This window comes from Rhinolophus sinicus, linkage group LG02, assembly GCF_036562045.2.
Source record: "Rhinolophus sinicus isolate RSC01 linkage group LG02, ASM3656204v1, whole genome shotgun sequence".
Classification (NCBI taxonomy): Eukaryota; Metazoa; Chordata; class Mammalia; order Chiroptera; family Rhinolophidae; genus Rhinolophus; species Rhinolophus sinicus.
The window spans coordinates 49,113,118-49,132,654 of record NC_133752.1 but is presented as its reverse complement, the minus strand read 5'-3'; the positions used below and the strand labels follow the sequence as shown (position 1 = coordinate 49,132,654).

General features: G+C 35.8%; 1 protein-coding gene across 2 annotated transcripts in view; it reads left to right on the top strand.

Annotated features, from left to right (window-relative positions):
• Nucleotides 1-19,537, top strand: part of GPAT3 (glycerol-3-phosphate acyltransferase 3) — a 54,661-nt gene that overhangs the window by 21,986 nt on the left and 13,138 nt on the right. For both annotated transcript variants that reach the window (XM_019731307.2, XM_019731306.2), the window contains exons 4-6: nucleotides 13,420-13,690; nucleotides 17,717-17,791; nucleotides 18,314-18,403. In XM_019731307.2, coding sequence (XP_019586866.2) covers nucleotides 13,420-13,690; nucleotides 17,717-17,791; nucleotides 18,314-18,403 — 436 coding nt within the window. The remainder of the gene's footprint in view (nucleotides 1-13,419; nucleotides 13,691-17,716; nucleotides 17,792-18,313; nucleotides 18,404-19,537) is intronic.

Sequence of the window (19,537 nt, the reverse complement as noted above, 5' to 3'; positions counted from 1 at the left end):
TTCCCTTACAAAATTTTCTTCTTTATTCTTGCCAGCTTATTTTTTCATATGATCTTGACATTCACCTTGTCTCTGATCCAGAGGAAATAGAACTACCTATGTTTATTGGAGTTGTATGAACTTTGTAAATATACCGAGAGAGGCTTGATATTACCTATGTTGAGTCTTACTCTCCAAGGACATTCTGTCCTTCCATTTGTTTAGGTGTTCTTTTATATCCTTCAGAGATGTTTTAAAGTTTTTCTCAGATAAGTTTTGTACATTTCCTCTTAAGTTTATATTTCCGATTGCTTTTTAAAATAGAGTGTCTTCTTCCATCATATTGGTAACTGATTGTTGTTCATATATTGGAAAACTTTTGATTTTAATAAGGTAGAAGGATATAGAAGTAAGAATTCTCATAATGTATGTAGGTTTTCTCAGATGTCCTTGGTTCTCTTTTTTCAGGTATGCCATTATTTTATTTCAAATAGTGATAGTTTTATCACTTCTTAGTCAACTTTTGTTTGTATTTTATTTTCTAGTTTTTACTTCATTTCTCTCACTTGTCTAATTATGTTGGCTGCTACTTCAGTACAGTGTTGAGTGGCAGTGATGCTAGTTGTCATTCCTGTTGGGGATGAGCCATAGTGCCTTCAGTATCCTCCCAGGAAGCATCATGTTGGATTTGATCTAGCTCTCCATCTTATGTTAAATAATTGTTGATTCTTGTTTTGTTATTTTAAACCAAAACGGGATCAAATATATGGTGATGGAAGGAGAACTGACTCTGAGTGGTGACCACACAATGTGATATATAGATGATATATTACTGAATTGTACACCTGAAACTTATGTAACTTTGCTAACCATTGTCACCTCAATAAACTTTAATTTAAAAAAAAAAGAATGTTGAATTTTTCATGTATTTTCAGCATCATTGGTGATGAATATGTATTTTCCCCTTAGACAAATTATGGTAAATTGCATTCATTAATAGCTTAATATTTGAGTCATCTTTGCATTTATGGATTAAACATTGCCTGATTATAATGTGCTGCTGGAGTTAGGCTTTTTGCAATTGGTCTTTTTACTTGAGATTAGTATATTATCTACCTACCTACTTTCTTCCCTTGGGTAAAGTTTTTTTACTCCCCACATTATTTCATTTGTGCCAATGTATCTCTATAAAGCGTTCATCTCTTGATGTCAGTATTAGTAAAGTTATTTTAGTAGAAAACTGTCTATTTTCCCCAGATTTTTATTTAATTCATTTGCACAGGACTTCGTGCAAAGTTGTTTCTTAGGATTCTTATAATTTTCTGTTTGTTATTTCTTTTTTGTAAATTCTTATTTTTATTATATGCGGGCTTTCTCCCACCTTTGTTTTTTCTTAGTTGGATTAAGTAAACTCTCAGTATCCCTGGGGGATTGGTTCCAGGAACCCCCTCAGATACCAAAATCTTCAGATGCTCAAGTCCCTTACATAAATTAATGGCATAGTACTTGCATATAATTTACGCATATCCTCTGTGTACTTTAAGTCATCGCTAGATTATATACAATACTTACAACAATGTAAATGCAGCATAAATAGCTGTTACACTGTATTGTTAAGGGAATAATGACAATAAAAAAGTCTGTACATGTTTAGTACAGACACAACCATCATAGACCTAACTGCATAGTACTCATCAATAACAATGTAACAATTTTTTTCCGAATATTTTTGATCCACGGTTGGTTGAATCTGTAGATGCCAGATATGGAGTGCCGATTGTAGTGGGGTATATAGATGTTTAAGTAAACTTTACCCTTTTTCATGTAAAAAAATAAAATAAAAAAGTTGGTTGTAAGTCTTAAAATGTGCCAAGTGGGGAAACATTACTGGTGGGGTGGGGAGCATGAGTAATAGTTTCATAACTACTGAGGAGTAGTTTCATATGAGGAACAGTTTCATAACTCTAATGCTTTTTAAAAAAAACTGGGCAATCATGATTGAGTAGCTCTTAGGAAAATGAGTGGAGATGCTAAGTTAGCATTTATTTTGAGCACATTTTACGTATATGACAAGTTGTGATTGTCATGATTTTGCCCCTTTTTCTTTCTTGGACCTGTTATATGCTGTATAATAATCTAGTTCTTCTAAAGCAGTTTTGCTGCTACAGGGACACTCATGAAACTTTTATGTAGTGAATTGTTTTCATTGTGCATGATATTCTAATTCTTTGTTTCTCATCCTCTCCAATCCCTCCACTTCCAAGAATAGAGAAACTTCAAATCTTAAAAACAAAACAAAAAAAATGATTTGGCCATCAGAAACTCCTCCTATGAGTACATTGCTAATTTGGCCATCAAATAGATAAAATATAATTAATAATAGGTGAAATAAGCCAACAGATGTTAATAGTGTCTGTGAACGCTCAATGTTCTACTACTTATTGGTAATAATTGGTTCTTTCATCCTAAGTATTTTTCCTTCTAAATTATTTTTATTTGTAAGGTGAATAGTTTAACATAGATCTGTTGCTTGTAGCAACAAAATATTAATTAGATTCAGAGGTACAGGCAAATTCAGGTATTGTGGGAGCCTGAAGTTAATTTGGAGGCTTTCATTAAGAAAACATACACAAAATTAGTGCGCGACCTTGGAAGGGGCCGTGCAGGTGAGGAGACTGAAGCTTAACCTCATTAGCTTCATGATCAATCTATCTTTGGCTCAGAGACTTGAACTCAAACCTGGAGTCATGGCTGAGGACATAGCAGGGTTTCTCAGCCTTTGAGTCCAAAAGAGATAGAGGTTGTTTTCTACAAACTTTGGCTGGGTGGTGGTCCAGGTTAATGAAGATCAACAAGAGGTAGAAGGTTTTAGAATATTTCTTATTTATTTATTTATTTATTTATTTATTTATTTATTATTAGTTTCAGGTGCACAAGACAAAGCAAAACTTACACGTTTATCATTTATATCCCTCATACTGTGTGAAGCCCCCTCCCCCCATCCACTATCCCTCTGTACGTTCCCTAAATTAATTTTCAAAACCCCGTGGTCATCTTGTGGTTACCGACTATTTTCTAAATCTCTCACCTTCCCCTTATCCCCACCCCCCCGCCCCTCTAGCAACCCTCAGTTTTTCCTCCATGTTTCTTAATAGCAATAATAATAAAGCATCAAGAGTGATTATCCTTTGTAAATCTTGAGTAACCTCAAGATGCATGAGGAAGCTGATTCTGTCTCAGAGAGGACTTGGAAGCAAGCGTAAGGCACTAGCAGGATATGTGTGCTGAGGTTGCAGAGTCATAAGTTGGACAGAACAGCCTCCTCGGAGAACTCAGATTTGGCTGGACTGCAGAACTGGGAGAACATTGAGTGGACCGGCTGTTTTTTGTTAGGCTTATTGTGGGAAGGCCCAGAGACCTTACCAAATGGAAATCAGATGGGTTCTAAGCTATAAAAGATTCCTGCCCCACATTATGCTAAGTCAGTCAGACAAAGTAAGTCAGATGCAGAAAGACAAATATATGGTCTGATTTCTATGTGGAATCTAAAAAAAGCCAAACTCATAGAAACAAAGAATAGGTTGGTGGTTGCCAGAAGCAGAGGATGGGGGTGGGGGTGTCAGAGAAATGGGTGAAATTCCAGTTGTAAGATTAACAAGTCCTGGCGATGTAATGTGCAACACGGTGACTACAGTTAATGATACTGTTTTATATATTTGGAAGTTGCTAAGAGAGTAGATCTTAAACATTCTTCCCACAGGAAAAAGTTGTAACTCTGTAAGGTGATGGACGTTAACTAAACTTACTGTGGTGACCATTTGGCAATGTATACATATATCAAATCATTATATTGTAAACCTAAAACTAAAACAGTATTATATGTCAATTATCTCAATAAAATGAGAAAAAAAGATTCTTGCCCTGGTAAAATATACATATATAGTGACGTGAGTTACAGTTTTCTGGGAAGAATGATCAAGCCTAAGTCAATTAGTGACAAGTACACATACAGATTAATGATAGATGGAGACCACATGTAAGTTTTCCTGCATCAATTAAAGTTCCATGTCTTCCCTCAAAGGTAAGAGAAATACTAGGAAGACCTACTATTTAGTGCTTTCTGTTTAGCAGGGAAGAATGGGAGCTGATGTGGAGTTGATGGGAAAGATCTGAGTTATTTGGGGTTTGTCCAAGGGCAAGTGTTGGATAGAGTGACATGGAATTTGAGGCTTTAGGATATGAGGAAGCATTTAGTTTTGGAGTCACAGCCAGACTTAGTTTCAAATCCTGGCTCTGTTGTTAATTTTCTTTGTGGCCCTGGGCAAATGACTCCACCCCTGGAGACTGTTTCCTTATCTGTAAATGTGATAATAGGATTATGGGGATTACACAAGTATATATGTCAAGGGTTTAACAGTCGGTCTGGCATCAGGAAACATTCAGTAAATGTCAACTGGCTTCTACTTTAGGAAGGAAGATTTAAAAATATTCACAGGAAGGTTGGCTAGAGCCTCTTATTGGGATTATAGGTAGAAATTGGGGGAGATTTTTAAAAGTAATATTTTTCTGATATTTAAAAATTGTGGCATACCAAACAAAACAAAAAAAAAAAAGAAAACATCTGAAATACATGGCTTAAGTCAAGTATATTAAAATATAAACTTTGATATGAGAAAATACACTAAGCAAAAACACGTTAACATTTGTTGATTTGGGTGGTGTTAAATTTTCTGTACTGTTTCAACTTTCAATAGTAAAATACAAATGGTTTTAAAAGAATCAGTATCTAAAACAAAACAAAAAAAAATTGTGGTATAATTTACATACATTAAAATGCACAACTATATGAATTTTTCCATATTATAAACCTATGTGACCACCACCCAGATCCAGCTAAAGAACATATCCACAATCTTAAAGTTCTTTCAAGCCTCTGCCCAATGTATATCACACATCCCTCAGTCCCTGTTGTAACCTCTCTTCTCATTTCTGTCATGAACGGTTTTTCCTATCTTGGAAATTCACATAAATGGAATCATACAGTATGTGTTTTTTTGTATCTGTTTTATCCCTCAGTATAATGTTTATGAGATTTCTTTATGCTGTTGCGTGAATCAGTGGATTTTTAAAAAGTGCTGTGGAGTATTCCTTTTACAAATACATAACAATTTGTTTATCCATTATTATGTTTGACATTTGAGTTATTCCCAGTTTTTAGCCTTTAGGAGTAAAGTTCCTATGACCATTGTTGAACAGATTCTCGGGAAATTATTTGTTTTCTTGGGTACATACCTTGAAGTGGGATTACCAGGTCACAGGGTAAGCAAGTGTGTTAGAAATGACTAAATGGCATTCCAAAATGATTGTACACTCTCAGAGCAACATGTACAAGTTACATTCGCTTGCTCCATAGCCTCTTCAACACTGGGTGTTTTGGGACTTTTTAGCCATTCTGGTGGGTGTGTAATAGTACCTCATATTGGTTTTAAAAATAGCATTTTAAGTACATTTTTCTTACTATGTAAAATAATATATATACTTTATTGAAAAATTAGAGTTTGAGGAAGTATAAATAAGAAAATTAAAAGTCATCCATATGAAATTGCATTACCCAGAAAAGACCTAATATTCTGAAGTATTTTACCATTCATATATATTTTTTTAACTGTAGTTGATATTTTAGTTAAGTAGTTGGGCCCTGATATCTATATTTTTATAGATTCCAAAAATATTCTGATATACAACCATGCTTGAGAACTACCGAATTGTTTCAATGCCTTTCCCCCACCCCCTTATATTTTAGTGCTTGGCCTGGTGACTGAATGACTGACTGAATGAATGAATGTTTCTGATTTAGATGAAGAAACTGATTCCCAACTAAATTAACTTTTCAAATGAATTTCTTAAATGGATTTTTTAAAAAATAGCATTCATTTTTTAAAAGTAAAGAGAAGAGTACAATTAATCACCTTATACCCATCCCCCAAATTCAACAAGAATTTGCTTCATGTATCCTTTTTTCAGTTTTACCTTTGTGGAAGTATTTTTTAAATTAAAGTTTTAATGACAGATGCAGTATGTGAGCAATGTAGAAAATTAGAGAATACAGGTAAGCAATTAGAAACAGCATATTCTCACCTTCATGTATGGCCTCTCATGGAAGTATCTTAAAGTTAATTCTAGATATTATGTCATTTTACTTTAAGTACTTCAGTGTGCATCTCAAAAAATGGACTTTTAAAAAACACAACCCTGATGCCATTATCACACTTAACTAAGTTAATAACAATAAAATGGATTTTTAAAAAGTACATAGGAAGGAAAACAGTGGTAATTAAGAACACAAAGGATTCATTGTGACATAAGCATAGTCAAATCGCCTAATTTATATGCTAGAAATTGTAACTTGACTAATGGCCCAGGGAAGTTTTTGGACATACTGGTAGTATATCGAGAGCTTAGCCTTGCAATGTTACAGCTAAATGACTGTGGCAAAAGGTGGACTGGAAACCTGTGTAGTGGGTGACTATGTAGTTGATGTACTGATTAATGTCGTAATGTGTGTGGTGATGAATTGGAGAAGAATGTGGACAGAGATTGGTGCTATGTTTCAGGGATCTGTCCTTGGCTCTGGCTTATTGGAATTGTATAAAGATCTTCCAATCTTTAACTATTTACAACTAAGTAATTGCTTAAATATGGGTCTCCAGTAATTGCTTAAATATTGTCTCCAGAGCTTGGTATTGAATATTTCTCTTCTTTAATCCCAGCAGCACTGGTCTGCCTCACTCCCCAGCCCCCATCACCATATTTTTTATTTGTACAACTATTTTACCTTGGCCTCTTCTTTAATCCAGCCAAACACATGTATGGATAAAAAAGGTAATTGGGGCATGGGAGGGAAGAATGTAGGCCTGGCTTCCTTGCAAAGGACCAGACTCCTTCCTAGAGCTCCTCATGCCAGGATAAAGCCCTCACAATCAAGAGCAGGTTCTGGGAGAGATGAACTCCCCCTGACCAATCACTTAATTAAAAATTAGGTAGGGAGGGCGGCTGGATGGCTCGGTTGGTTAGAGTGTGAGCTCTGTACAACAGGGTTGCTGGTTCGATTCCCACATGAGCCAATGAGTTGTGCCCCCCCACAGCTAGATTGAAGGATGATGACTTGTAGCTGATGGGCCCTGGAGAAACACACTGTTCCCCAATATTCCCCAATAAAATTAAAAAACAAAATGTTTAAAAATTAAAATACAAATTGGGTACGGAGATATAAAGTAAACTTCTTTTAAAAAAAGGGAAGTAGTATTTATTGAATCCTGTAATGGGTAAATCACTGAAATAGGAGATTCACAGATATTGCCTACTTCAATTCTTTTTTTTAAAAAAAGTAATAAGAACACAATGTGAGATCTACCCTCTAAACACATTTTAAGTGTACAATACAGTATTATTAACTATAAGCAATATTGCACAGTAAAATTTTTTAAAGAATTGAAGCATAACATACATTGATAAGAGTGTAAAATTATAAATGTACAACTTGATGAATTTCTTAAAGTGAAATTTCCCAGTACTCCAGAAAGTTCCCTTCATACCCCATCTAAGTCACTACAGGACAAGGAAGTATATTTTTGTTAATTCCAAATTAGATTTAATTTTAAAATTCTCTATAGAAAAAGTGCTGAAGAAGATTTCTATTTCACAGTACTGCTACTTTAAGATCACCGATGGTTTTGGGTTAATCAGGCTTATGGCTAGATAACATTCTAACTCAAACAGACTAATTCAAACAAAGTTTCCATGAGAGAGTGTGTTTTGAACTCTGAGCTTTTGACTTTTAGAATATAACCCATTGGTAGCTTAAGAGCAACTTCTGTATATGCCTATTATATCCACTTTTGGTCTGTAGTGGGCCCTGATTTTCCCTAATTGCTGACCTAGAAAGCATGCTTTTATAACTGGAGTATGAAAAAACTAGTGTGATTTATAAATGGGCAGTTACTCCCAGAGTTCACTCAGCTAATTTAGAGTTAATTATATTTGAGATGGTTTTAACTTCAGTCTCCATTTCTTTTAACAGGACTTTTATAGCTGGTATTATTTATGTACCAGTGACTTGCTAAAGGCACAGGGGCACAGGGCAGCTTGTGCAATTAATCTCTTGCATTAGATAGAGATGGTTGTTCTAATTTTATTTTCATCCAAGCATGGACCTTGTCATGTTGGCCAGAGCATTTGGTATAAGGACAGAGTTCAAATGTTTATTATGGCTTTACTTTTTTAAGCTGACTTGTGAAACAAAAGGAAATGTTTCCTAGAATCAGGGTTTTACCATGAAGGATCATGATTAATTAACTGCTAATAATTGGGTTTCCTTAAAGACAATAAAAACCAATATAAAAATGTGTCTGTACTAGTTAAATCTGATATGTATTTATATCTACATTTTGAATACTGTTGGCCACTTATGAACATTTCTTGGGGCCAAAAGAAATATTTCCTCTCTTTCTAACCTGCACTTTGATGCCTAAAACATGGTATATGTCCTGTATATGGTGATTGAATTGAATGTTTGTTTTCTATCAGAAGTTTATACTTAGGGTGAATTGAATCAGTCATTTTGACCCTCAGTAGTCAATATATTTCAGGAAGGAAGTAACATTATATAGTCAGTAGTGCCGCTTTTGACATCTAATTTTATAATAATACCCGTTTTCAGATTTTCGTATGCCTTATTAAAGAGCTCTTAAGATGGTACCTGCTTTCTCACAACAGAGATCTTCATCTTCGGGGCAACTTTCAGTTCTGTGTTATTTATTTATTTATTTATTTATTTATTTATTTATTTATTTATTTATAGCACATGCGTAGCTATCCCTTAGGTTTTTTTTGGTTGTTTTTTTTAAAATAAATTTTATTGGGGAATATTGGGAAACAGTGTGTTTCTCCAAGGCCCATCAGCTCCAAGTCATTGTCCTTCAATCTAGTTGTGGAGGGCACAGCTCAGCTCTAAGTCCAGTTGACGTTTTCAATCTTTAGTTGCAGGGGGTGCAGCCCACCATCCCATGTAACTGAACAAGAAACCTTGTTGTTGAGAGCTCGAGCTCTAACCAACTGAGCCATCAGCCACCCCTCCGAAGCGTAGCAGCAGCTCATTGTCTTCAATCTAGTTGTAGAGGGCGCAGCTCACTGGTACATGTGGGAATTGAACCGGCAACCCTGTTATTCAGAGCTCACGCTCTAACCAACTGAGCCATCTGGCTGCCCACCCATAATTTAATAAATAAAACTGGACAGAAACAATCAAATTCTCCTGTGTATCCCACCCTGATTCCATTACCCTGCCAACCCCTCAAACTATTACTCTGATTTTGATGTTTATTATTTTTGTACATATTTTCACACTTCCCCTAAACAAGTGTGTATCCTTAAACAATACATAGTATTTATTGTTTTGCATTATTCAAACTCTGTAAAAATACCACTTTTCATATTATCATTCTGAGTTGTTTGTTCATTCTGATGTTTACAAATTATCTAAGTTGATAAATGTTCTAGTTAATTTCTTTTAACTCCTGTGTAGTATGCACTATCTATATCCATCTTTTTTCATATGAGCTGCCATTTATTATTTGAGACATAATTGATATAAACATAATTAGTCTCAGTGTACAACATAATGATTGGATATTTGCATGTATTGTTATATGTCCATCTCGCTAATGAATCTTTAACTTGATTATATTAATTTGCTATTGCAAACAATGTAGCAAAATTTTCTTATATATGTCTACTTGTGCACAATTTTATAAGAATCTAGAGTACAAGGGGAAAAGATCTTCCTTAGGAATGCAAAATAATAAATGAAAAAGGAATGAAGGAGTGATAAAATACTATTTTAAAAGACACACAGTCCCACTTTATTCAGGCAAAAATCAATAGTTCCTAATACCATTGGGTGAAAGTTTGAGGAGCAGGATATTTCCATAATCTCAAAGCATCTCCCCTTTATAGATAGTTGTAGATAATAAGTATCTACTTATTAATCAAAAAGAGAAAAGCACTAACTTTACAGTGGGGAAACCTGGTAAGCACTAACTACCTTAAACCAAGTGATCAAAGTTCAATGTCACCAATCATGGGACTGATATCATGTGCCTCCCGATGTGATGCACTGAGAAGGATATAACATCACTTACATACTATTTCTGTCAGAAGTGTATATAGCTTGCCTCTAATAATGAGGAGACATAAAATTAACCCAAATTAAGAGACATTCTACAAAATAAATGGCTTGTACTCTTAAATAATACCAATATCTTGAAAAGCAAGGAAAGGCTGAGGAACCTTTGTATATTATAGAGACTACAGAGACTTGATCTATAACTGTAATTAATGTATGATCCAGGATTGAATCCTGGACCAGAAAAAAATCCTATGGAGGGATACTATTGGGTTAATTGTCAAAATCTGAATAAGTTCAATGTCACCAATCATGATACATGTATTACAGTATTGTCATTTACTGACATTTTCCTAATTTTGATCATTGTACTGTGATTAAATAAGTGAAGTTCTGTGTCCTAAGGAAATCTCTGGTGAAATATTTGGGGGTAAAGGATATGATGTTTGTAATTTATTTTCAAGTATTTCAGAAAAAAAGGATCTGTTTATACATATAGAGATAGAACAATAAAGCAAATGTGTCAAAATGTTGGTAATTAGTAAATCTGGGTGAAGTGGACTATTGTTGCCATTCTGTATATTTGAAATTACTGAACAAAAATCTTCCTGAAGTATACCTGGGAGTAGAATTGCTGGGTCTTGGGCTATGGATATCTTTCAATTTACTAGACAGTGCCAAATTGTTTTCCAGTGTGGGTGTACTAATTATATTCCCATTGCTCCAAATCTTTATCAACACTTGATATTATTCAATTTAATATTTTTATTAGTCTTTATGGGTCTGAAGTAGTATCTCACTGAGGTTTCAGTTTACATTTCTCTCATAATAGTGAAGCTGAATATCTTTTAAATGTTTAGTCATTAAGGCTTACTCTTTTTATGAATTGCTTGCCATATTCTTAGCTAATTTTTTTACTGGGTCCTTTGACTTTTTCTTATTAATTTTTTCTATGTCTTAATATGTTCTGGAAATGAATCCTTTGTCAATTAGATGCATTGCAGTTATCCCCATACTTTTAAAAGAGGCTTAACAAAAATATAAAACTGAGCTATATTTTATTTGAGTTACCCAGAATAAAGTAGGTCAGGGGGCAGAGAAAATATTGCACATCAAGTGTGTAAGAGGTAGGGGCCTGGATTCTATTTAGTGATCTTTTCTCTCCTGGCTCAGTTAAATAATATGAGGCAACTTGAACTTGAATTTTTATCTCTGGCCCCTCTGAAAAAGGTTATTTTTAGAAGGGCTGTCCGAGATCTCAAGTGTATTTCATTCAGAGATTTGCTGAATAACTTGTTCTTCCCTCCTCGTCTAGACTTAAAAAAAATCCTTATATTGCTAAATAATGAAAGTACACGGCTAAATACTGACCATTACTTGGATTGAGTAACTTGTTCTGAGTGGTACGGCAGTGCCTAAGAACAAGATGGTATTTCAGTAGAGATACTATCTTGGTTCATTGTCTAATACAAATTAAACCCTTTTCAGAGATTGTGGAGAAAGATTAAACCTCTTAGACTTGACTACTGAAAAAGATAATCTAATGATCATTCAAGACCTTTATTGCGCTAATTTTTAAGGTTATTAGGTATTAGCTTTGTATATGGGCAAAAACAAACAAAAACCACCCCAAAACCCGAAAAGTAACATCATAAAACTTTAGCCCTGAGAGGAAATAGAGATTATCCCATCCCCACTCCCCCATTTTATGAAGGAAGACACCAAATTAGGTGACTTATCTGTTAGCCACAGTCATAGAGCTGGTGGTTGTCCTAAACAAAACTTGACTTTGGACTCCAGGTCCTCTTTAACTTTCTACTCCAGTGCATTATGCTGCCAATTCCTTAAAAAAACTGATATATTACAGCTCCTTATATGGATGCACAAACAGGTTCTCCAGAGAATAAATCACATAGCACTCTTCACTTTCCTCATTCATTTCCTGGGAAACTGGGAAGTGAGAAAATCAAAGGGGATCTTTTGTCAGGGAGTTTAACATTTTAGTCACCTTAAAAGAAAAGACTTTTCTAATATAGGAAATGAATTCCTTTGTGACAGATCCCAGAGGGACAAATGGAGAGTCCTTATATAGCTACTCAGTTATTCTTCGAAGCTCTTCTCATCTATTATTCTTATTCAGTAGTTAGAACTGGGTGGCAGTAGTTATTTTTCAATTTACAAAATTTATACTACTTTAAAAATCTTTGAATTATTTTCTTTATTGAATAACAGTATAAAGAGGAAAATCTAATTGTGGAGATAACCACTGAATGTTTCCTTCTTGACATTTTTTCTGTGTGCATACATATATATATATGAATATATATATTTCATAGAGTTAAACTATAGTTTTAAATTCTGCCTTCTTCACTTAACATTAGAGTATTTATTAATGGATGTATTGTATTTCATTGTCTGGATTGACAATAATGAAAATGCTACAGTGAATATTCTTGCCTACATTTCTGATTATTTTCTTATGATAGATTCCTAGAATTGGAATTATTGAATAATCAGCAAAACTATAGTTTCTTCATGACAAACAGATTTTGACAAAGTTCTTATAGTTCCATATTCATACAAATTGATTATGAGAGTACTTGTATTATTTCTGTCATTGAAATTTATCATTAAGAAAAATGCTGATTTAATAATGTAAACAGGCCTGTCTTTATCTAGTTCACATTTCTTTGATTACTAGAAAAAAGATTTTAATATATTTATTAACTATTTATGTTGCTTCTATTAATTCAGTTGACTTTGCTTACTTTTCTAAGGGGGCTGTGTTGTTCTTAGTAGATAATTTTTATATACTAAAAACTTCAACCATTTGCCATTTGTGGTACCTTTTGCCATTTGCCATATCTTTTGCCATTTTGCTTGCTTTTTGGCTTTATTGTTTCTATCAGGGGAAAACAGAACTCTTTATTTTTACAGTCTAGATCTATACTTGGGGAGAGTTTGTTTTTTCTTTCTGTGAGTTCTTTCCCTAATGGAGTGTAGGGAGGAAATACAAGCAAGAGGGTTATTGAGGATCCAAATTCCTCTGGAATGAACTGAAATCATTGAGTAGAGGCCATTTCATGCGGACTCAATAATTTCACCTCTTTCCCACTATAGTTGCTTGTTTTTTATTTCTGAATTCTGCTTTATGCTACCTATTACATTTATTTACATGTCTTCTGCACAGTTTTCCTTTTGGTCAGTTGTTCTTATGTCCTGTGGCATTTTCTCATATCCTGATGCTTTCTTTTAAGGTATTATCCAAAGAGATGAGTCACCCATGGAAAAAGGGCTCTCTGGTCTGCGAGGAAGGGACTTTGAGCTGTCTGACGTGTTTTATTTCTCCAAGAAGGGATTGGAAGCCATTGTGGAAGATGAAGTGACCCAGAGGTTCTCCTCAGAGGAGCTAGTATCATGGAATCTCCTTACAAGGACCAATATAAATTTCCAGTACATCAGTCTGCGGCTCACCTTGGTGTGGGTGCTGGGTGTCATAGTACGCTACTGTTTCCTACTACCTCTGAGGTATGTCTCCTGCCCCGTATTTTTGAAGGTATAATTGGTTCACCTTTCTTTTAAAATCATGTTATGTATTCACCACATGAGACTATTATGATACTAATCGCACTCCTTTCCACTTAGAAAACACCACCAAATGTTACCTCCATACGAAAGTATTGAGTATCTGTTCTTTCACATTTTTCCCCAAATGAAGGTGTGTATAAGTATTCAGAATCCAATGTATGTCAGTCTGGAACTATGTTACTCTTTCAGTCACAGATAATTTGATGATGGATAGAAAAGAGAAGTGAGAAAAAAGGAGAGAGAGGATGATTTACAATTTTTCATTCACTTGTGTGTCAACCAAACTATAACTGCCTCTCTTTGCTGGTCTGTAGCAGCTCATAGCTGCAGAGAAGAGAAAACATTCCTGAGAGTGTTTACCACATGGGAGAGAACCATTCAGAAGAGTAAATTTGTTTCATCCAATTCCATTATGATCATTCACTTTTCTTATTAAAAGTTCCACAGCTGGGTCTCCTTCTGGTTCTAACTTTGAGTGCCACTTGATGAGGAGGTACCCTTAAGCCCAGTTGACTGGAACTGTGGTATGGAACACAAGACTAGAAGAGGTGACACTGGGCAGTGGGATGAAGTGCAAGTGATCAAGGTCTTTTTAGCACCATGGTAATAGGTAAAAAGTATGTGTGCCAATCACAGCATTTCTGTTGATTATCTTGCTTCATTTCCCTGGACATGGACTTGGCATCCTCTCAGTAGAGCTTTCCAGGCAGTGGCTACCAGCCAACAAAATTGGCACATGAGTTGAAACCTCTTTACCGTCCCTAGGGTGGTCTATACTTGCCTCATTCAGGTTTACTACAACAGAGGAGATTGCTTAAGTATAGGCAAAGGCACGTTTCTAAGAAGCTCTTTGTGTTTCCTTGTGCTCATGGGGCCAGTGTCTAGATGTTGGGGCATGGTACATCTTTTGGGACTCATTCCAGCTGTGATAACAAAGTGAAATTCAAGGTTTCACATATACTTTTGCTCGAACCTTATGCCAGTCTTCCCGAAGTGGAGATCGTGTACTCTGGGCATACACAAGACTATCCGTTGGTGTACAGGAAGGAAATATTTGAGCTTTTATTTATGGGCTGTGTCTAGTCTATGTATAATTAAAGCTCCCATTTATTCTTTTTTTTTTTTTAAAGATTTTATTGGGGAAGGGGAACAAGACTTTATTGGGGAACAGAGTGTATTTCCAGGCCTTTTTTTTTTTTTTTTTTCCCCAAGTCAAGTTGTTGTCCTTTCAATCTTAGTTGTGGAGGGTGCCGTTCAGCTTCAAGTTGTTGTCCTTTCAGTCTTAGTCGTGGAGGGCGCAGCTCAGCTCCAGGTCCAGTTGCCATTTTCTAGTTGCAGGGGGTGCTGCCCACCATCCCTTGCAGGAGTCGAGGAATCGAGCTGGCAACCTTGTGGTTGAGAGGATGTGCTCCAACCAACTGAACCATCCGGGAGCTCAGCGGCAGCTCAGCTCAAGGTGCCGTGTTCAATCTTAGTTGCAGGGGGCGCTGCCCATCATCCCTTGCGGGACTCGAGGGATTGAACTGGCAACCTTGTGGTTGAGAGCCCACTGGCCCATGTGGGAATCGAACTGGCAGCCTTTGGAGTTAGGAGCATGGAGCTCCAACTGCCTGAGCCAGCGGACCGGCCCAGCTCCCATTTATTCTGTTTTTATTCTTAAAAAGAAATGAAACTTCAGTAAAGTTGAATATATAGATTAGCTCTTATACCTTCACTTCATCCATGGGTCAGGCACCTTATCCAAGGCAACCTGAGGGAAGAGTGAGGATTTTACAACACAGAGTACGTGAGATCCTTCATTCGTTGGTTAACTTTCACCTGCCATGGGTGCCCAGTGAAAGGTATTATGATTCTATTATCTAGTTTACACTAAACTAATGTTCACAAAATAGATAAGTGACATAAAAGATTTTTACAAAGAAACAACAGATTTAAGATAATCCAGTAATGTAAGCACCCAAGAACAAGATGGCAGAGTTGAGAGTCCTACTTTTCGTACACACTCTTCATTATGAAAGAATTGCTTTGTAAATGGTTTTTAAAAGAAGGAGTTGCTACAAAGTGAGCATTTAAAAAACAGATTGTGCTAAAATTGATTGTGTTGATGGTTGCACAACTCTGTGAATATGACAAAAATCACTTAGTTGTAGATTTTAAATGGGCGAGTTTTATGGTATGTGAATTGTAGCTCAGTAAAGCTCCTAAAAAAACAGATTGTTGGGCTGGCCCGGTGGCTCAGGCAGTTAGAGCTCCATGCTCCTAACTCTGAAGGCTGCTGGTTCGATTCCCACATGGGCCAGTGGGCTCTCAACCACAAGGCTGCCAGTTCGATTTCTCGACTCCCGCAAGGGATGGTGGGCAGCACCCCTGCAACTAGAAAATGGCAACTGGACCTGGAGCTGAGCTGCGCCCTCCACAACTAAGATTGAAAGGACAACTTGAAGCTGAACGGCACCCTCCACAACTAAGATTGGAAGGACAATAGCTTGACTTGGAAAAAAGGCCTAGAAGTACACACTGTTCCCCAATAAAGTCTTGTTCCCCAATAAAAAATACAACAACAACAAACAAACAAACAAAAAAACAAACAAAACAGATTGTTGAAACCCGTGTCATCTACGAGAGCTCTCATGTTGACTCCCTTAAACTAGGAAACAGAATTTTCTGGCCTGTTAATCTAACAAATAAAAACTTTCAGTCATTTTGAACACAATTGTTGAACATGATAAAATGTAACTCCTTCTGATTTAATGTGTAGGAACAAATGATTCTCATTAAGGCAAGAGAGTAAAACATATTAAAACTTTTGCATAATTGATGGATGAGACTAAAACAATGACTTAGTTATTACATCAGTGACCGACATGAAAATATGGCATCTAAAGAAATCTGAGTCTGACCTTGAAATTCCTGTGTCAAAAGATTTTAAACCAAGAATTTAAAATCTTAGCAACATTTTTATAAGGATGCCCTATCGATTTGGAAAGATGTAAAATCTCAACTTTTTCTTTTTTTGTTGTTGAGTAGTTCTATTTACATTTCTAAAAACGAGAGTGTTTTCTTTCTGAAGTGATTGAAAGGTATATTAAAAGCACTTTTCAAAAATGAGGAAGTGTCTATGTGGAGATTAGCGGTATGGTCAGGCATCTTGTGTACTAACTTCCAAGTTATCTTGAACCACACAAAGGGACAAATTAGATGTACACTAAGGAATTCCTACATGGTGATGCAATTTGATGTTCTTATTATAAAAGAGCCTTTACGTCTAATTTTCTTTCCATTTGCTATAAGTTTTAAATTCCTTTGAGAAAAATTTGAATTGTACCTTATTGTTCCCTGTCATTAAAAAAAACACAGAGAAACAAGTTATTTTCAGACCTTTTCAAGATATTTCCTTTTACAACCATATCATCCATACCAGAGTATCCTGAACAAAAAAAGATGACTTTCAACCTGAAATGACTCCTTTATATAATACAACACAACATAAAACTTTTTCTTGTATCATACAAGAAGTTAATATGTATGAATTTAAAATAATTCAGAATACTTTAACAATTAAAATAATTCAGAAAGGCAGAAGGGCGAGACTTTTAATTAATTCCCTTCACTAGCCTACTTAACCCTTTGATGATTATATAGATTGAACTTGACCGTTTTGTGAACCAATTTCCAGGTGTTCTCTATGCATCTATAGACTAGTTATGTGCTTGGTGTTATTTACAAAACGGTATCATTTTCTATATATTATTTTGAAACATTGCTTGTTTGCTCTTAAAATGTACCAAGGACCATTCTTCCATGTCAGAATATATAGAGTTACTCAATTCTTTTAATGGTTGGCCCATATTCCATAGCATGGGGGCTCCACAACTTCCTTACAGTTTCATTCTTTATGAACTTTTCAGTTATTTTCCTTTACTCCTACTAGTCAACTAAACTTTTGCATTACCTTTTCTTTTTCAGGGTTACCTTGGCTTTCATTGGGATCAGTTTGTTGGTTATTGGAACTACACTGGTTGGCCAGCTGCCAGACAGCAGGTGAAAATGTTTCCTTCCACCCAGCCGTAAATCGGATTGTCCCTTTTCTTAGCTGTGTCCACAAAGAGAACATTTGTCTGATTCCTATGTATTACATCAAATTTATGGCCTGAACACAATTGTTAAAATCCTGCTCACTCCATATTCGTAGTCTTTCTTTGATTTTCCATCATACTTTCTTATAAATTTGTGTTTTTCAAAGGGGAAAGAAAGAGTAGGAAGAAAATGAACTGAGGAACTCAAGGAAAGCAAGAGCGTCTTCTAGGATTGTCAAGCTCTTAAGGCTGAGATCAAAGAAGCTTCAGCTTGTCTTGGTCAGGATTTTATCATGATAGTCTAGTAGGGTGGGAGCTATTTTCCATTAGAGTTTTGTCCTAAATGCCTCAGTGAGACTATAAGATTTGAACTGTGCCTTTGTTTCAGAACACAATATGCTGCTGTGAAGGAGCACATTGAGGCTTTTATTGTATTGTTTCTTAGGAGTGCCCAGAACTGCACAATAAAATGTTTTCTTTCCTTTAGCCTCAAAAACTGGTTGAGTGAACTAGTCCACCTGACTTGCTGCCGGATCTGTGTGCGAGCCCTCTCTGGTACCATTCATTATCATAACAAGTGAGTGTCTGCTGGCTTCATGCCTGCCTTTCTCTGGGTAAATCCAGTGTGTGATCAACAGCAGTGGGTGGCAGGAAGCAGATGAAATAAGAGGACTTCCTGTGTGTTCATCTCTACTGCTTAGACCGTCATAGACATAGCAATGTACAAAAACAACTTTTAGAAAACAGTCCATTTAGGGAAGGAACATACTAATAAACATGAAATGACACTTAGTCATTGGGCATTTATGGTGTGCAGGCCAGGCCTATAAGAGATGATTTACAAATGAAGAAATGGAGGCTCTGGAATTGGTTGTCTAGGGTCACATAGCTAACATGGAGCAGATTTTGAACTGGGCCTATCTTGCTTAGACAGTGATGAAGGTGACAGGCCTGTAGCGTGGTGGAAGGAGGTCTAGCCCCAGAGACTAGAGGCCTGGTTTCTGGTCTCAGTCCTGCCACTTCTGAAATTCTGTAACAGAGCCTTAAAACAGAACATGACATTCTGCTTCCCTCACCCCTAATCATAGAGGATAAAGGTAGCTAAGTGAAATTATTACCTAAGTAATTTTGATTGCTTTTGAATTATTTTCTGTTAAAAAAATTTATTATTATTTTTACATTTAACATCATTGTTTTAAAAGTTATAGGACAGGCCTATTTTTTCCTGGATCTTTCTGTCTCATTTGTAGAAGGCAAACATTTTATCATTTGGCTTTCTCATGTGTTACCAACATCAAAGACCCCTTACGTTTCTAAAATTATATGATTTTGTGATTGAGCTATGAGTTTGGGGGTGAGGAGTAGAAGAAAATGCTTTGGTAGAAGTGTGAGCTGAGGAGATACCTTTTACAGAAAAGTGCTTTAATTTCATAGAGAGGAATTCATAACTTTTTATAGAATTGCTTCTAATTTTAAGGAATAGTTCTAAAGTTGTTACACATTTTTTCCCTTGTCTTTTCCATTTAAGCCCAAAGAAAACTATTTTGCTTCATTAGTGTCAAATGCTGGTTGAGTTCTAGGACAGAGGTCGGCAAACTAAACTATTGGACCATAGGCCCAATGGAACCAGCCATCTGTTTTTTTATTGGAATACAGCCATGCTCATTCATTTACATATTGTGTGAGGCTGCCTTTGTGCCAAAACAGCAGA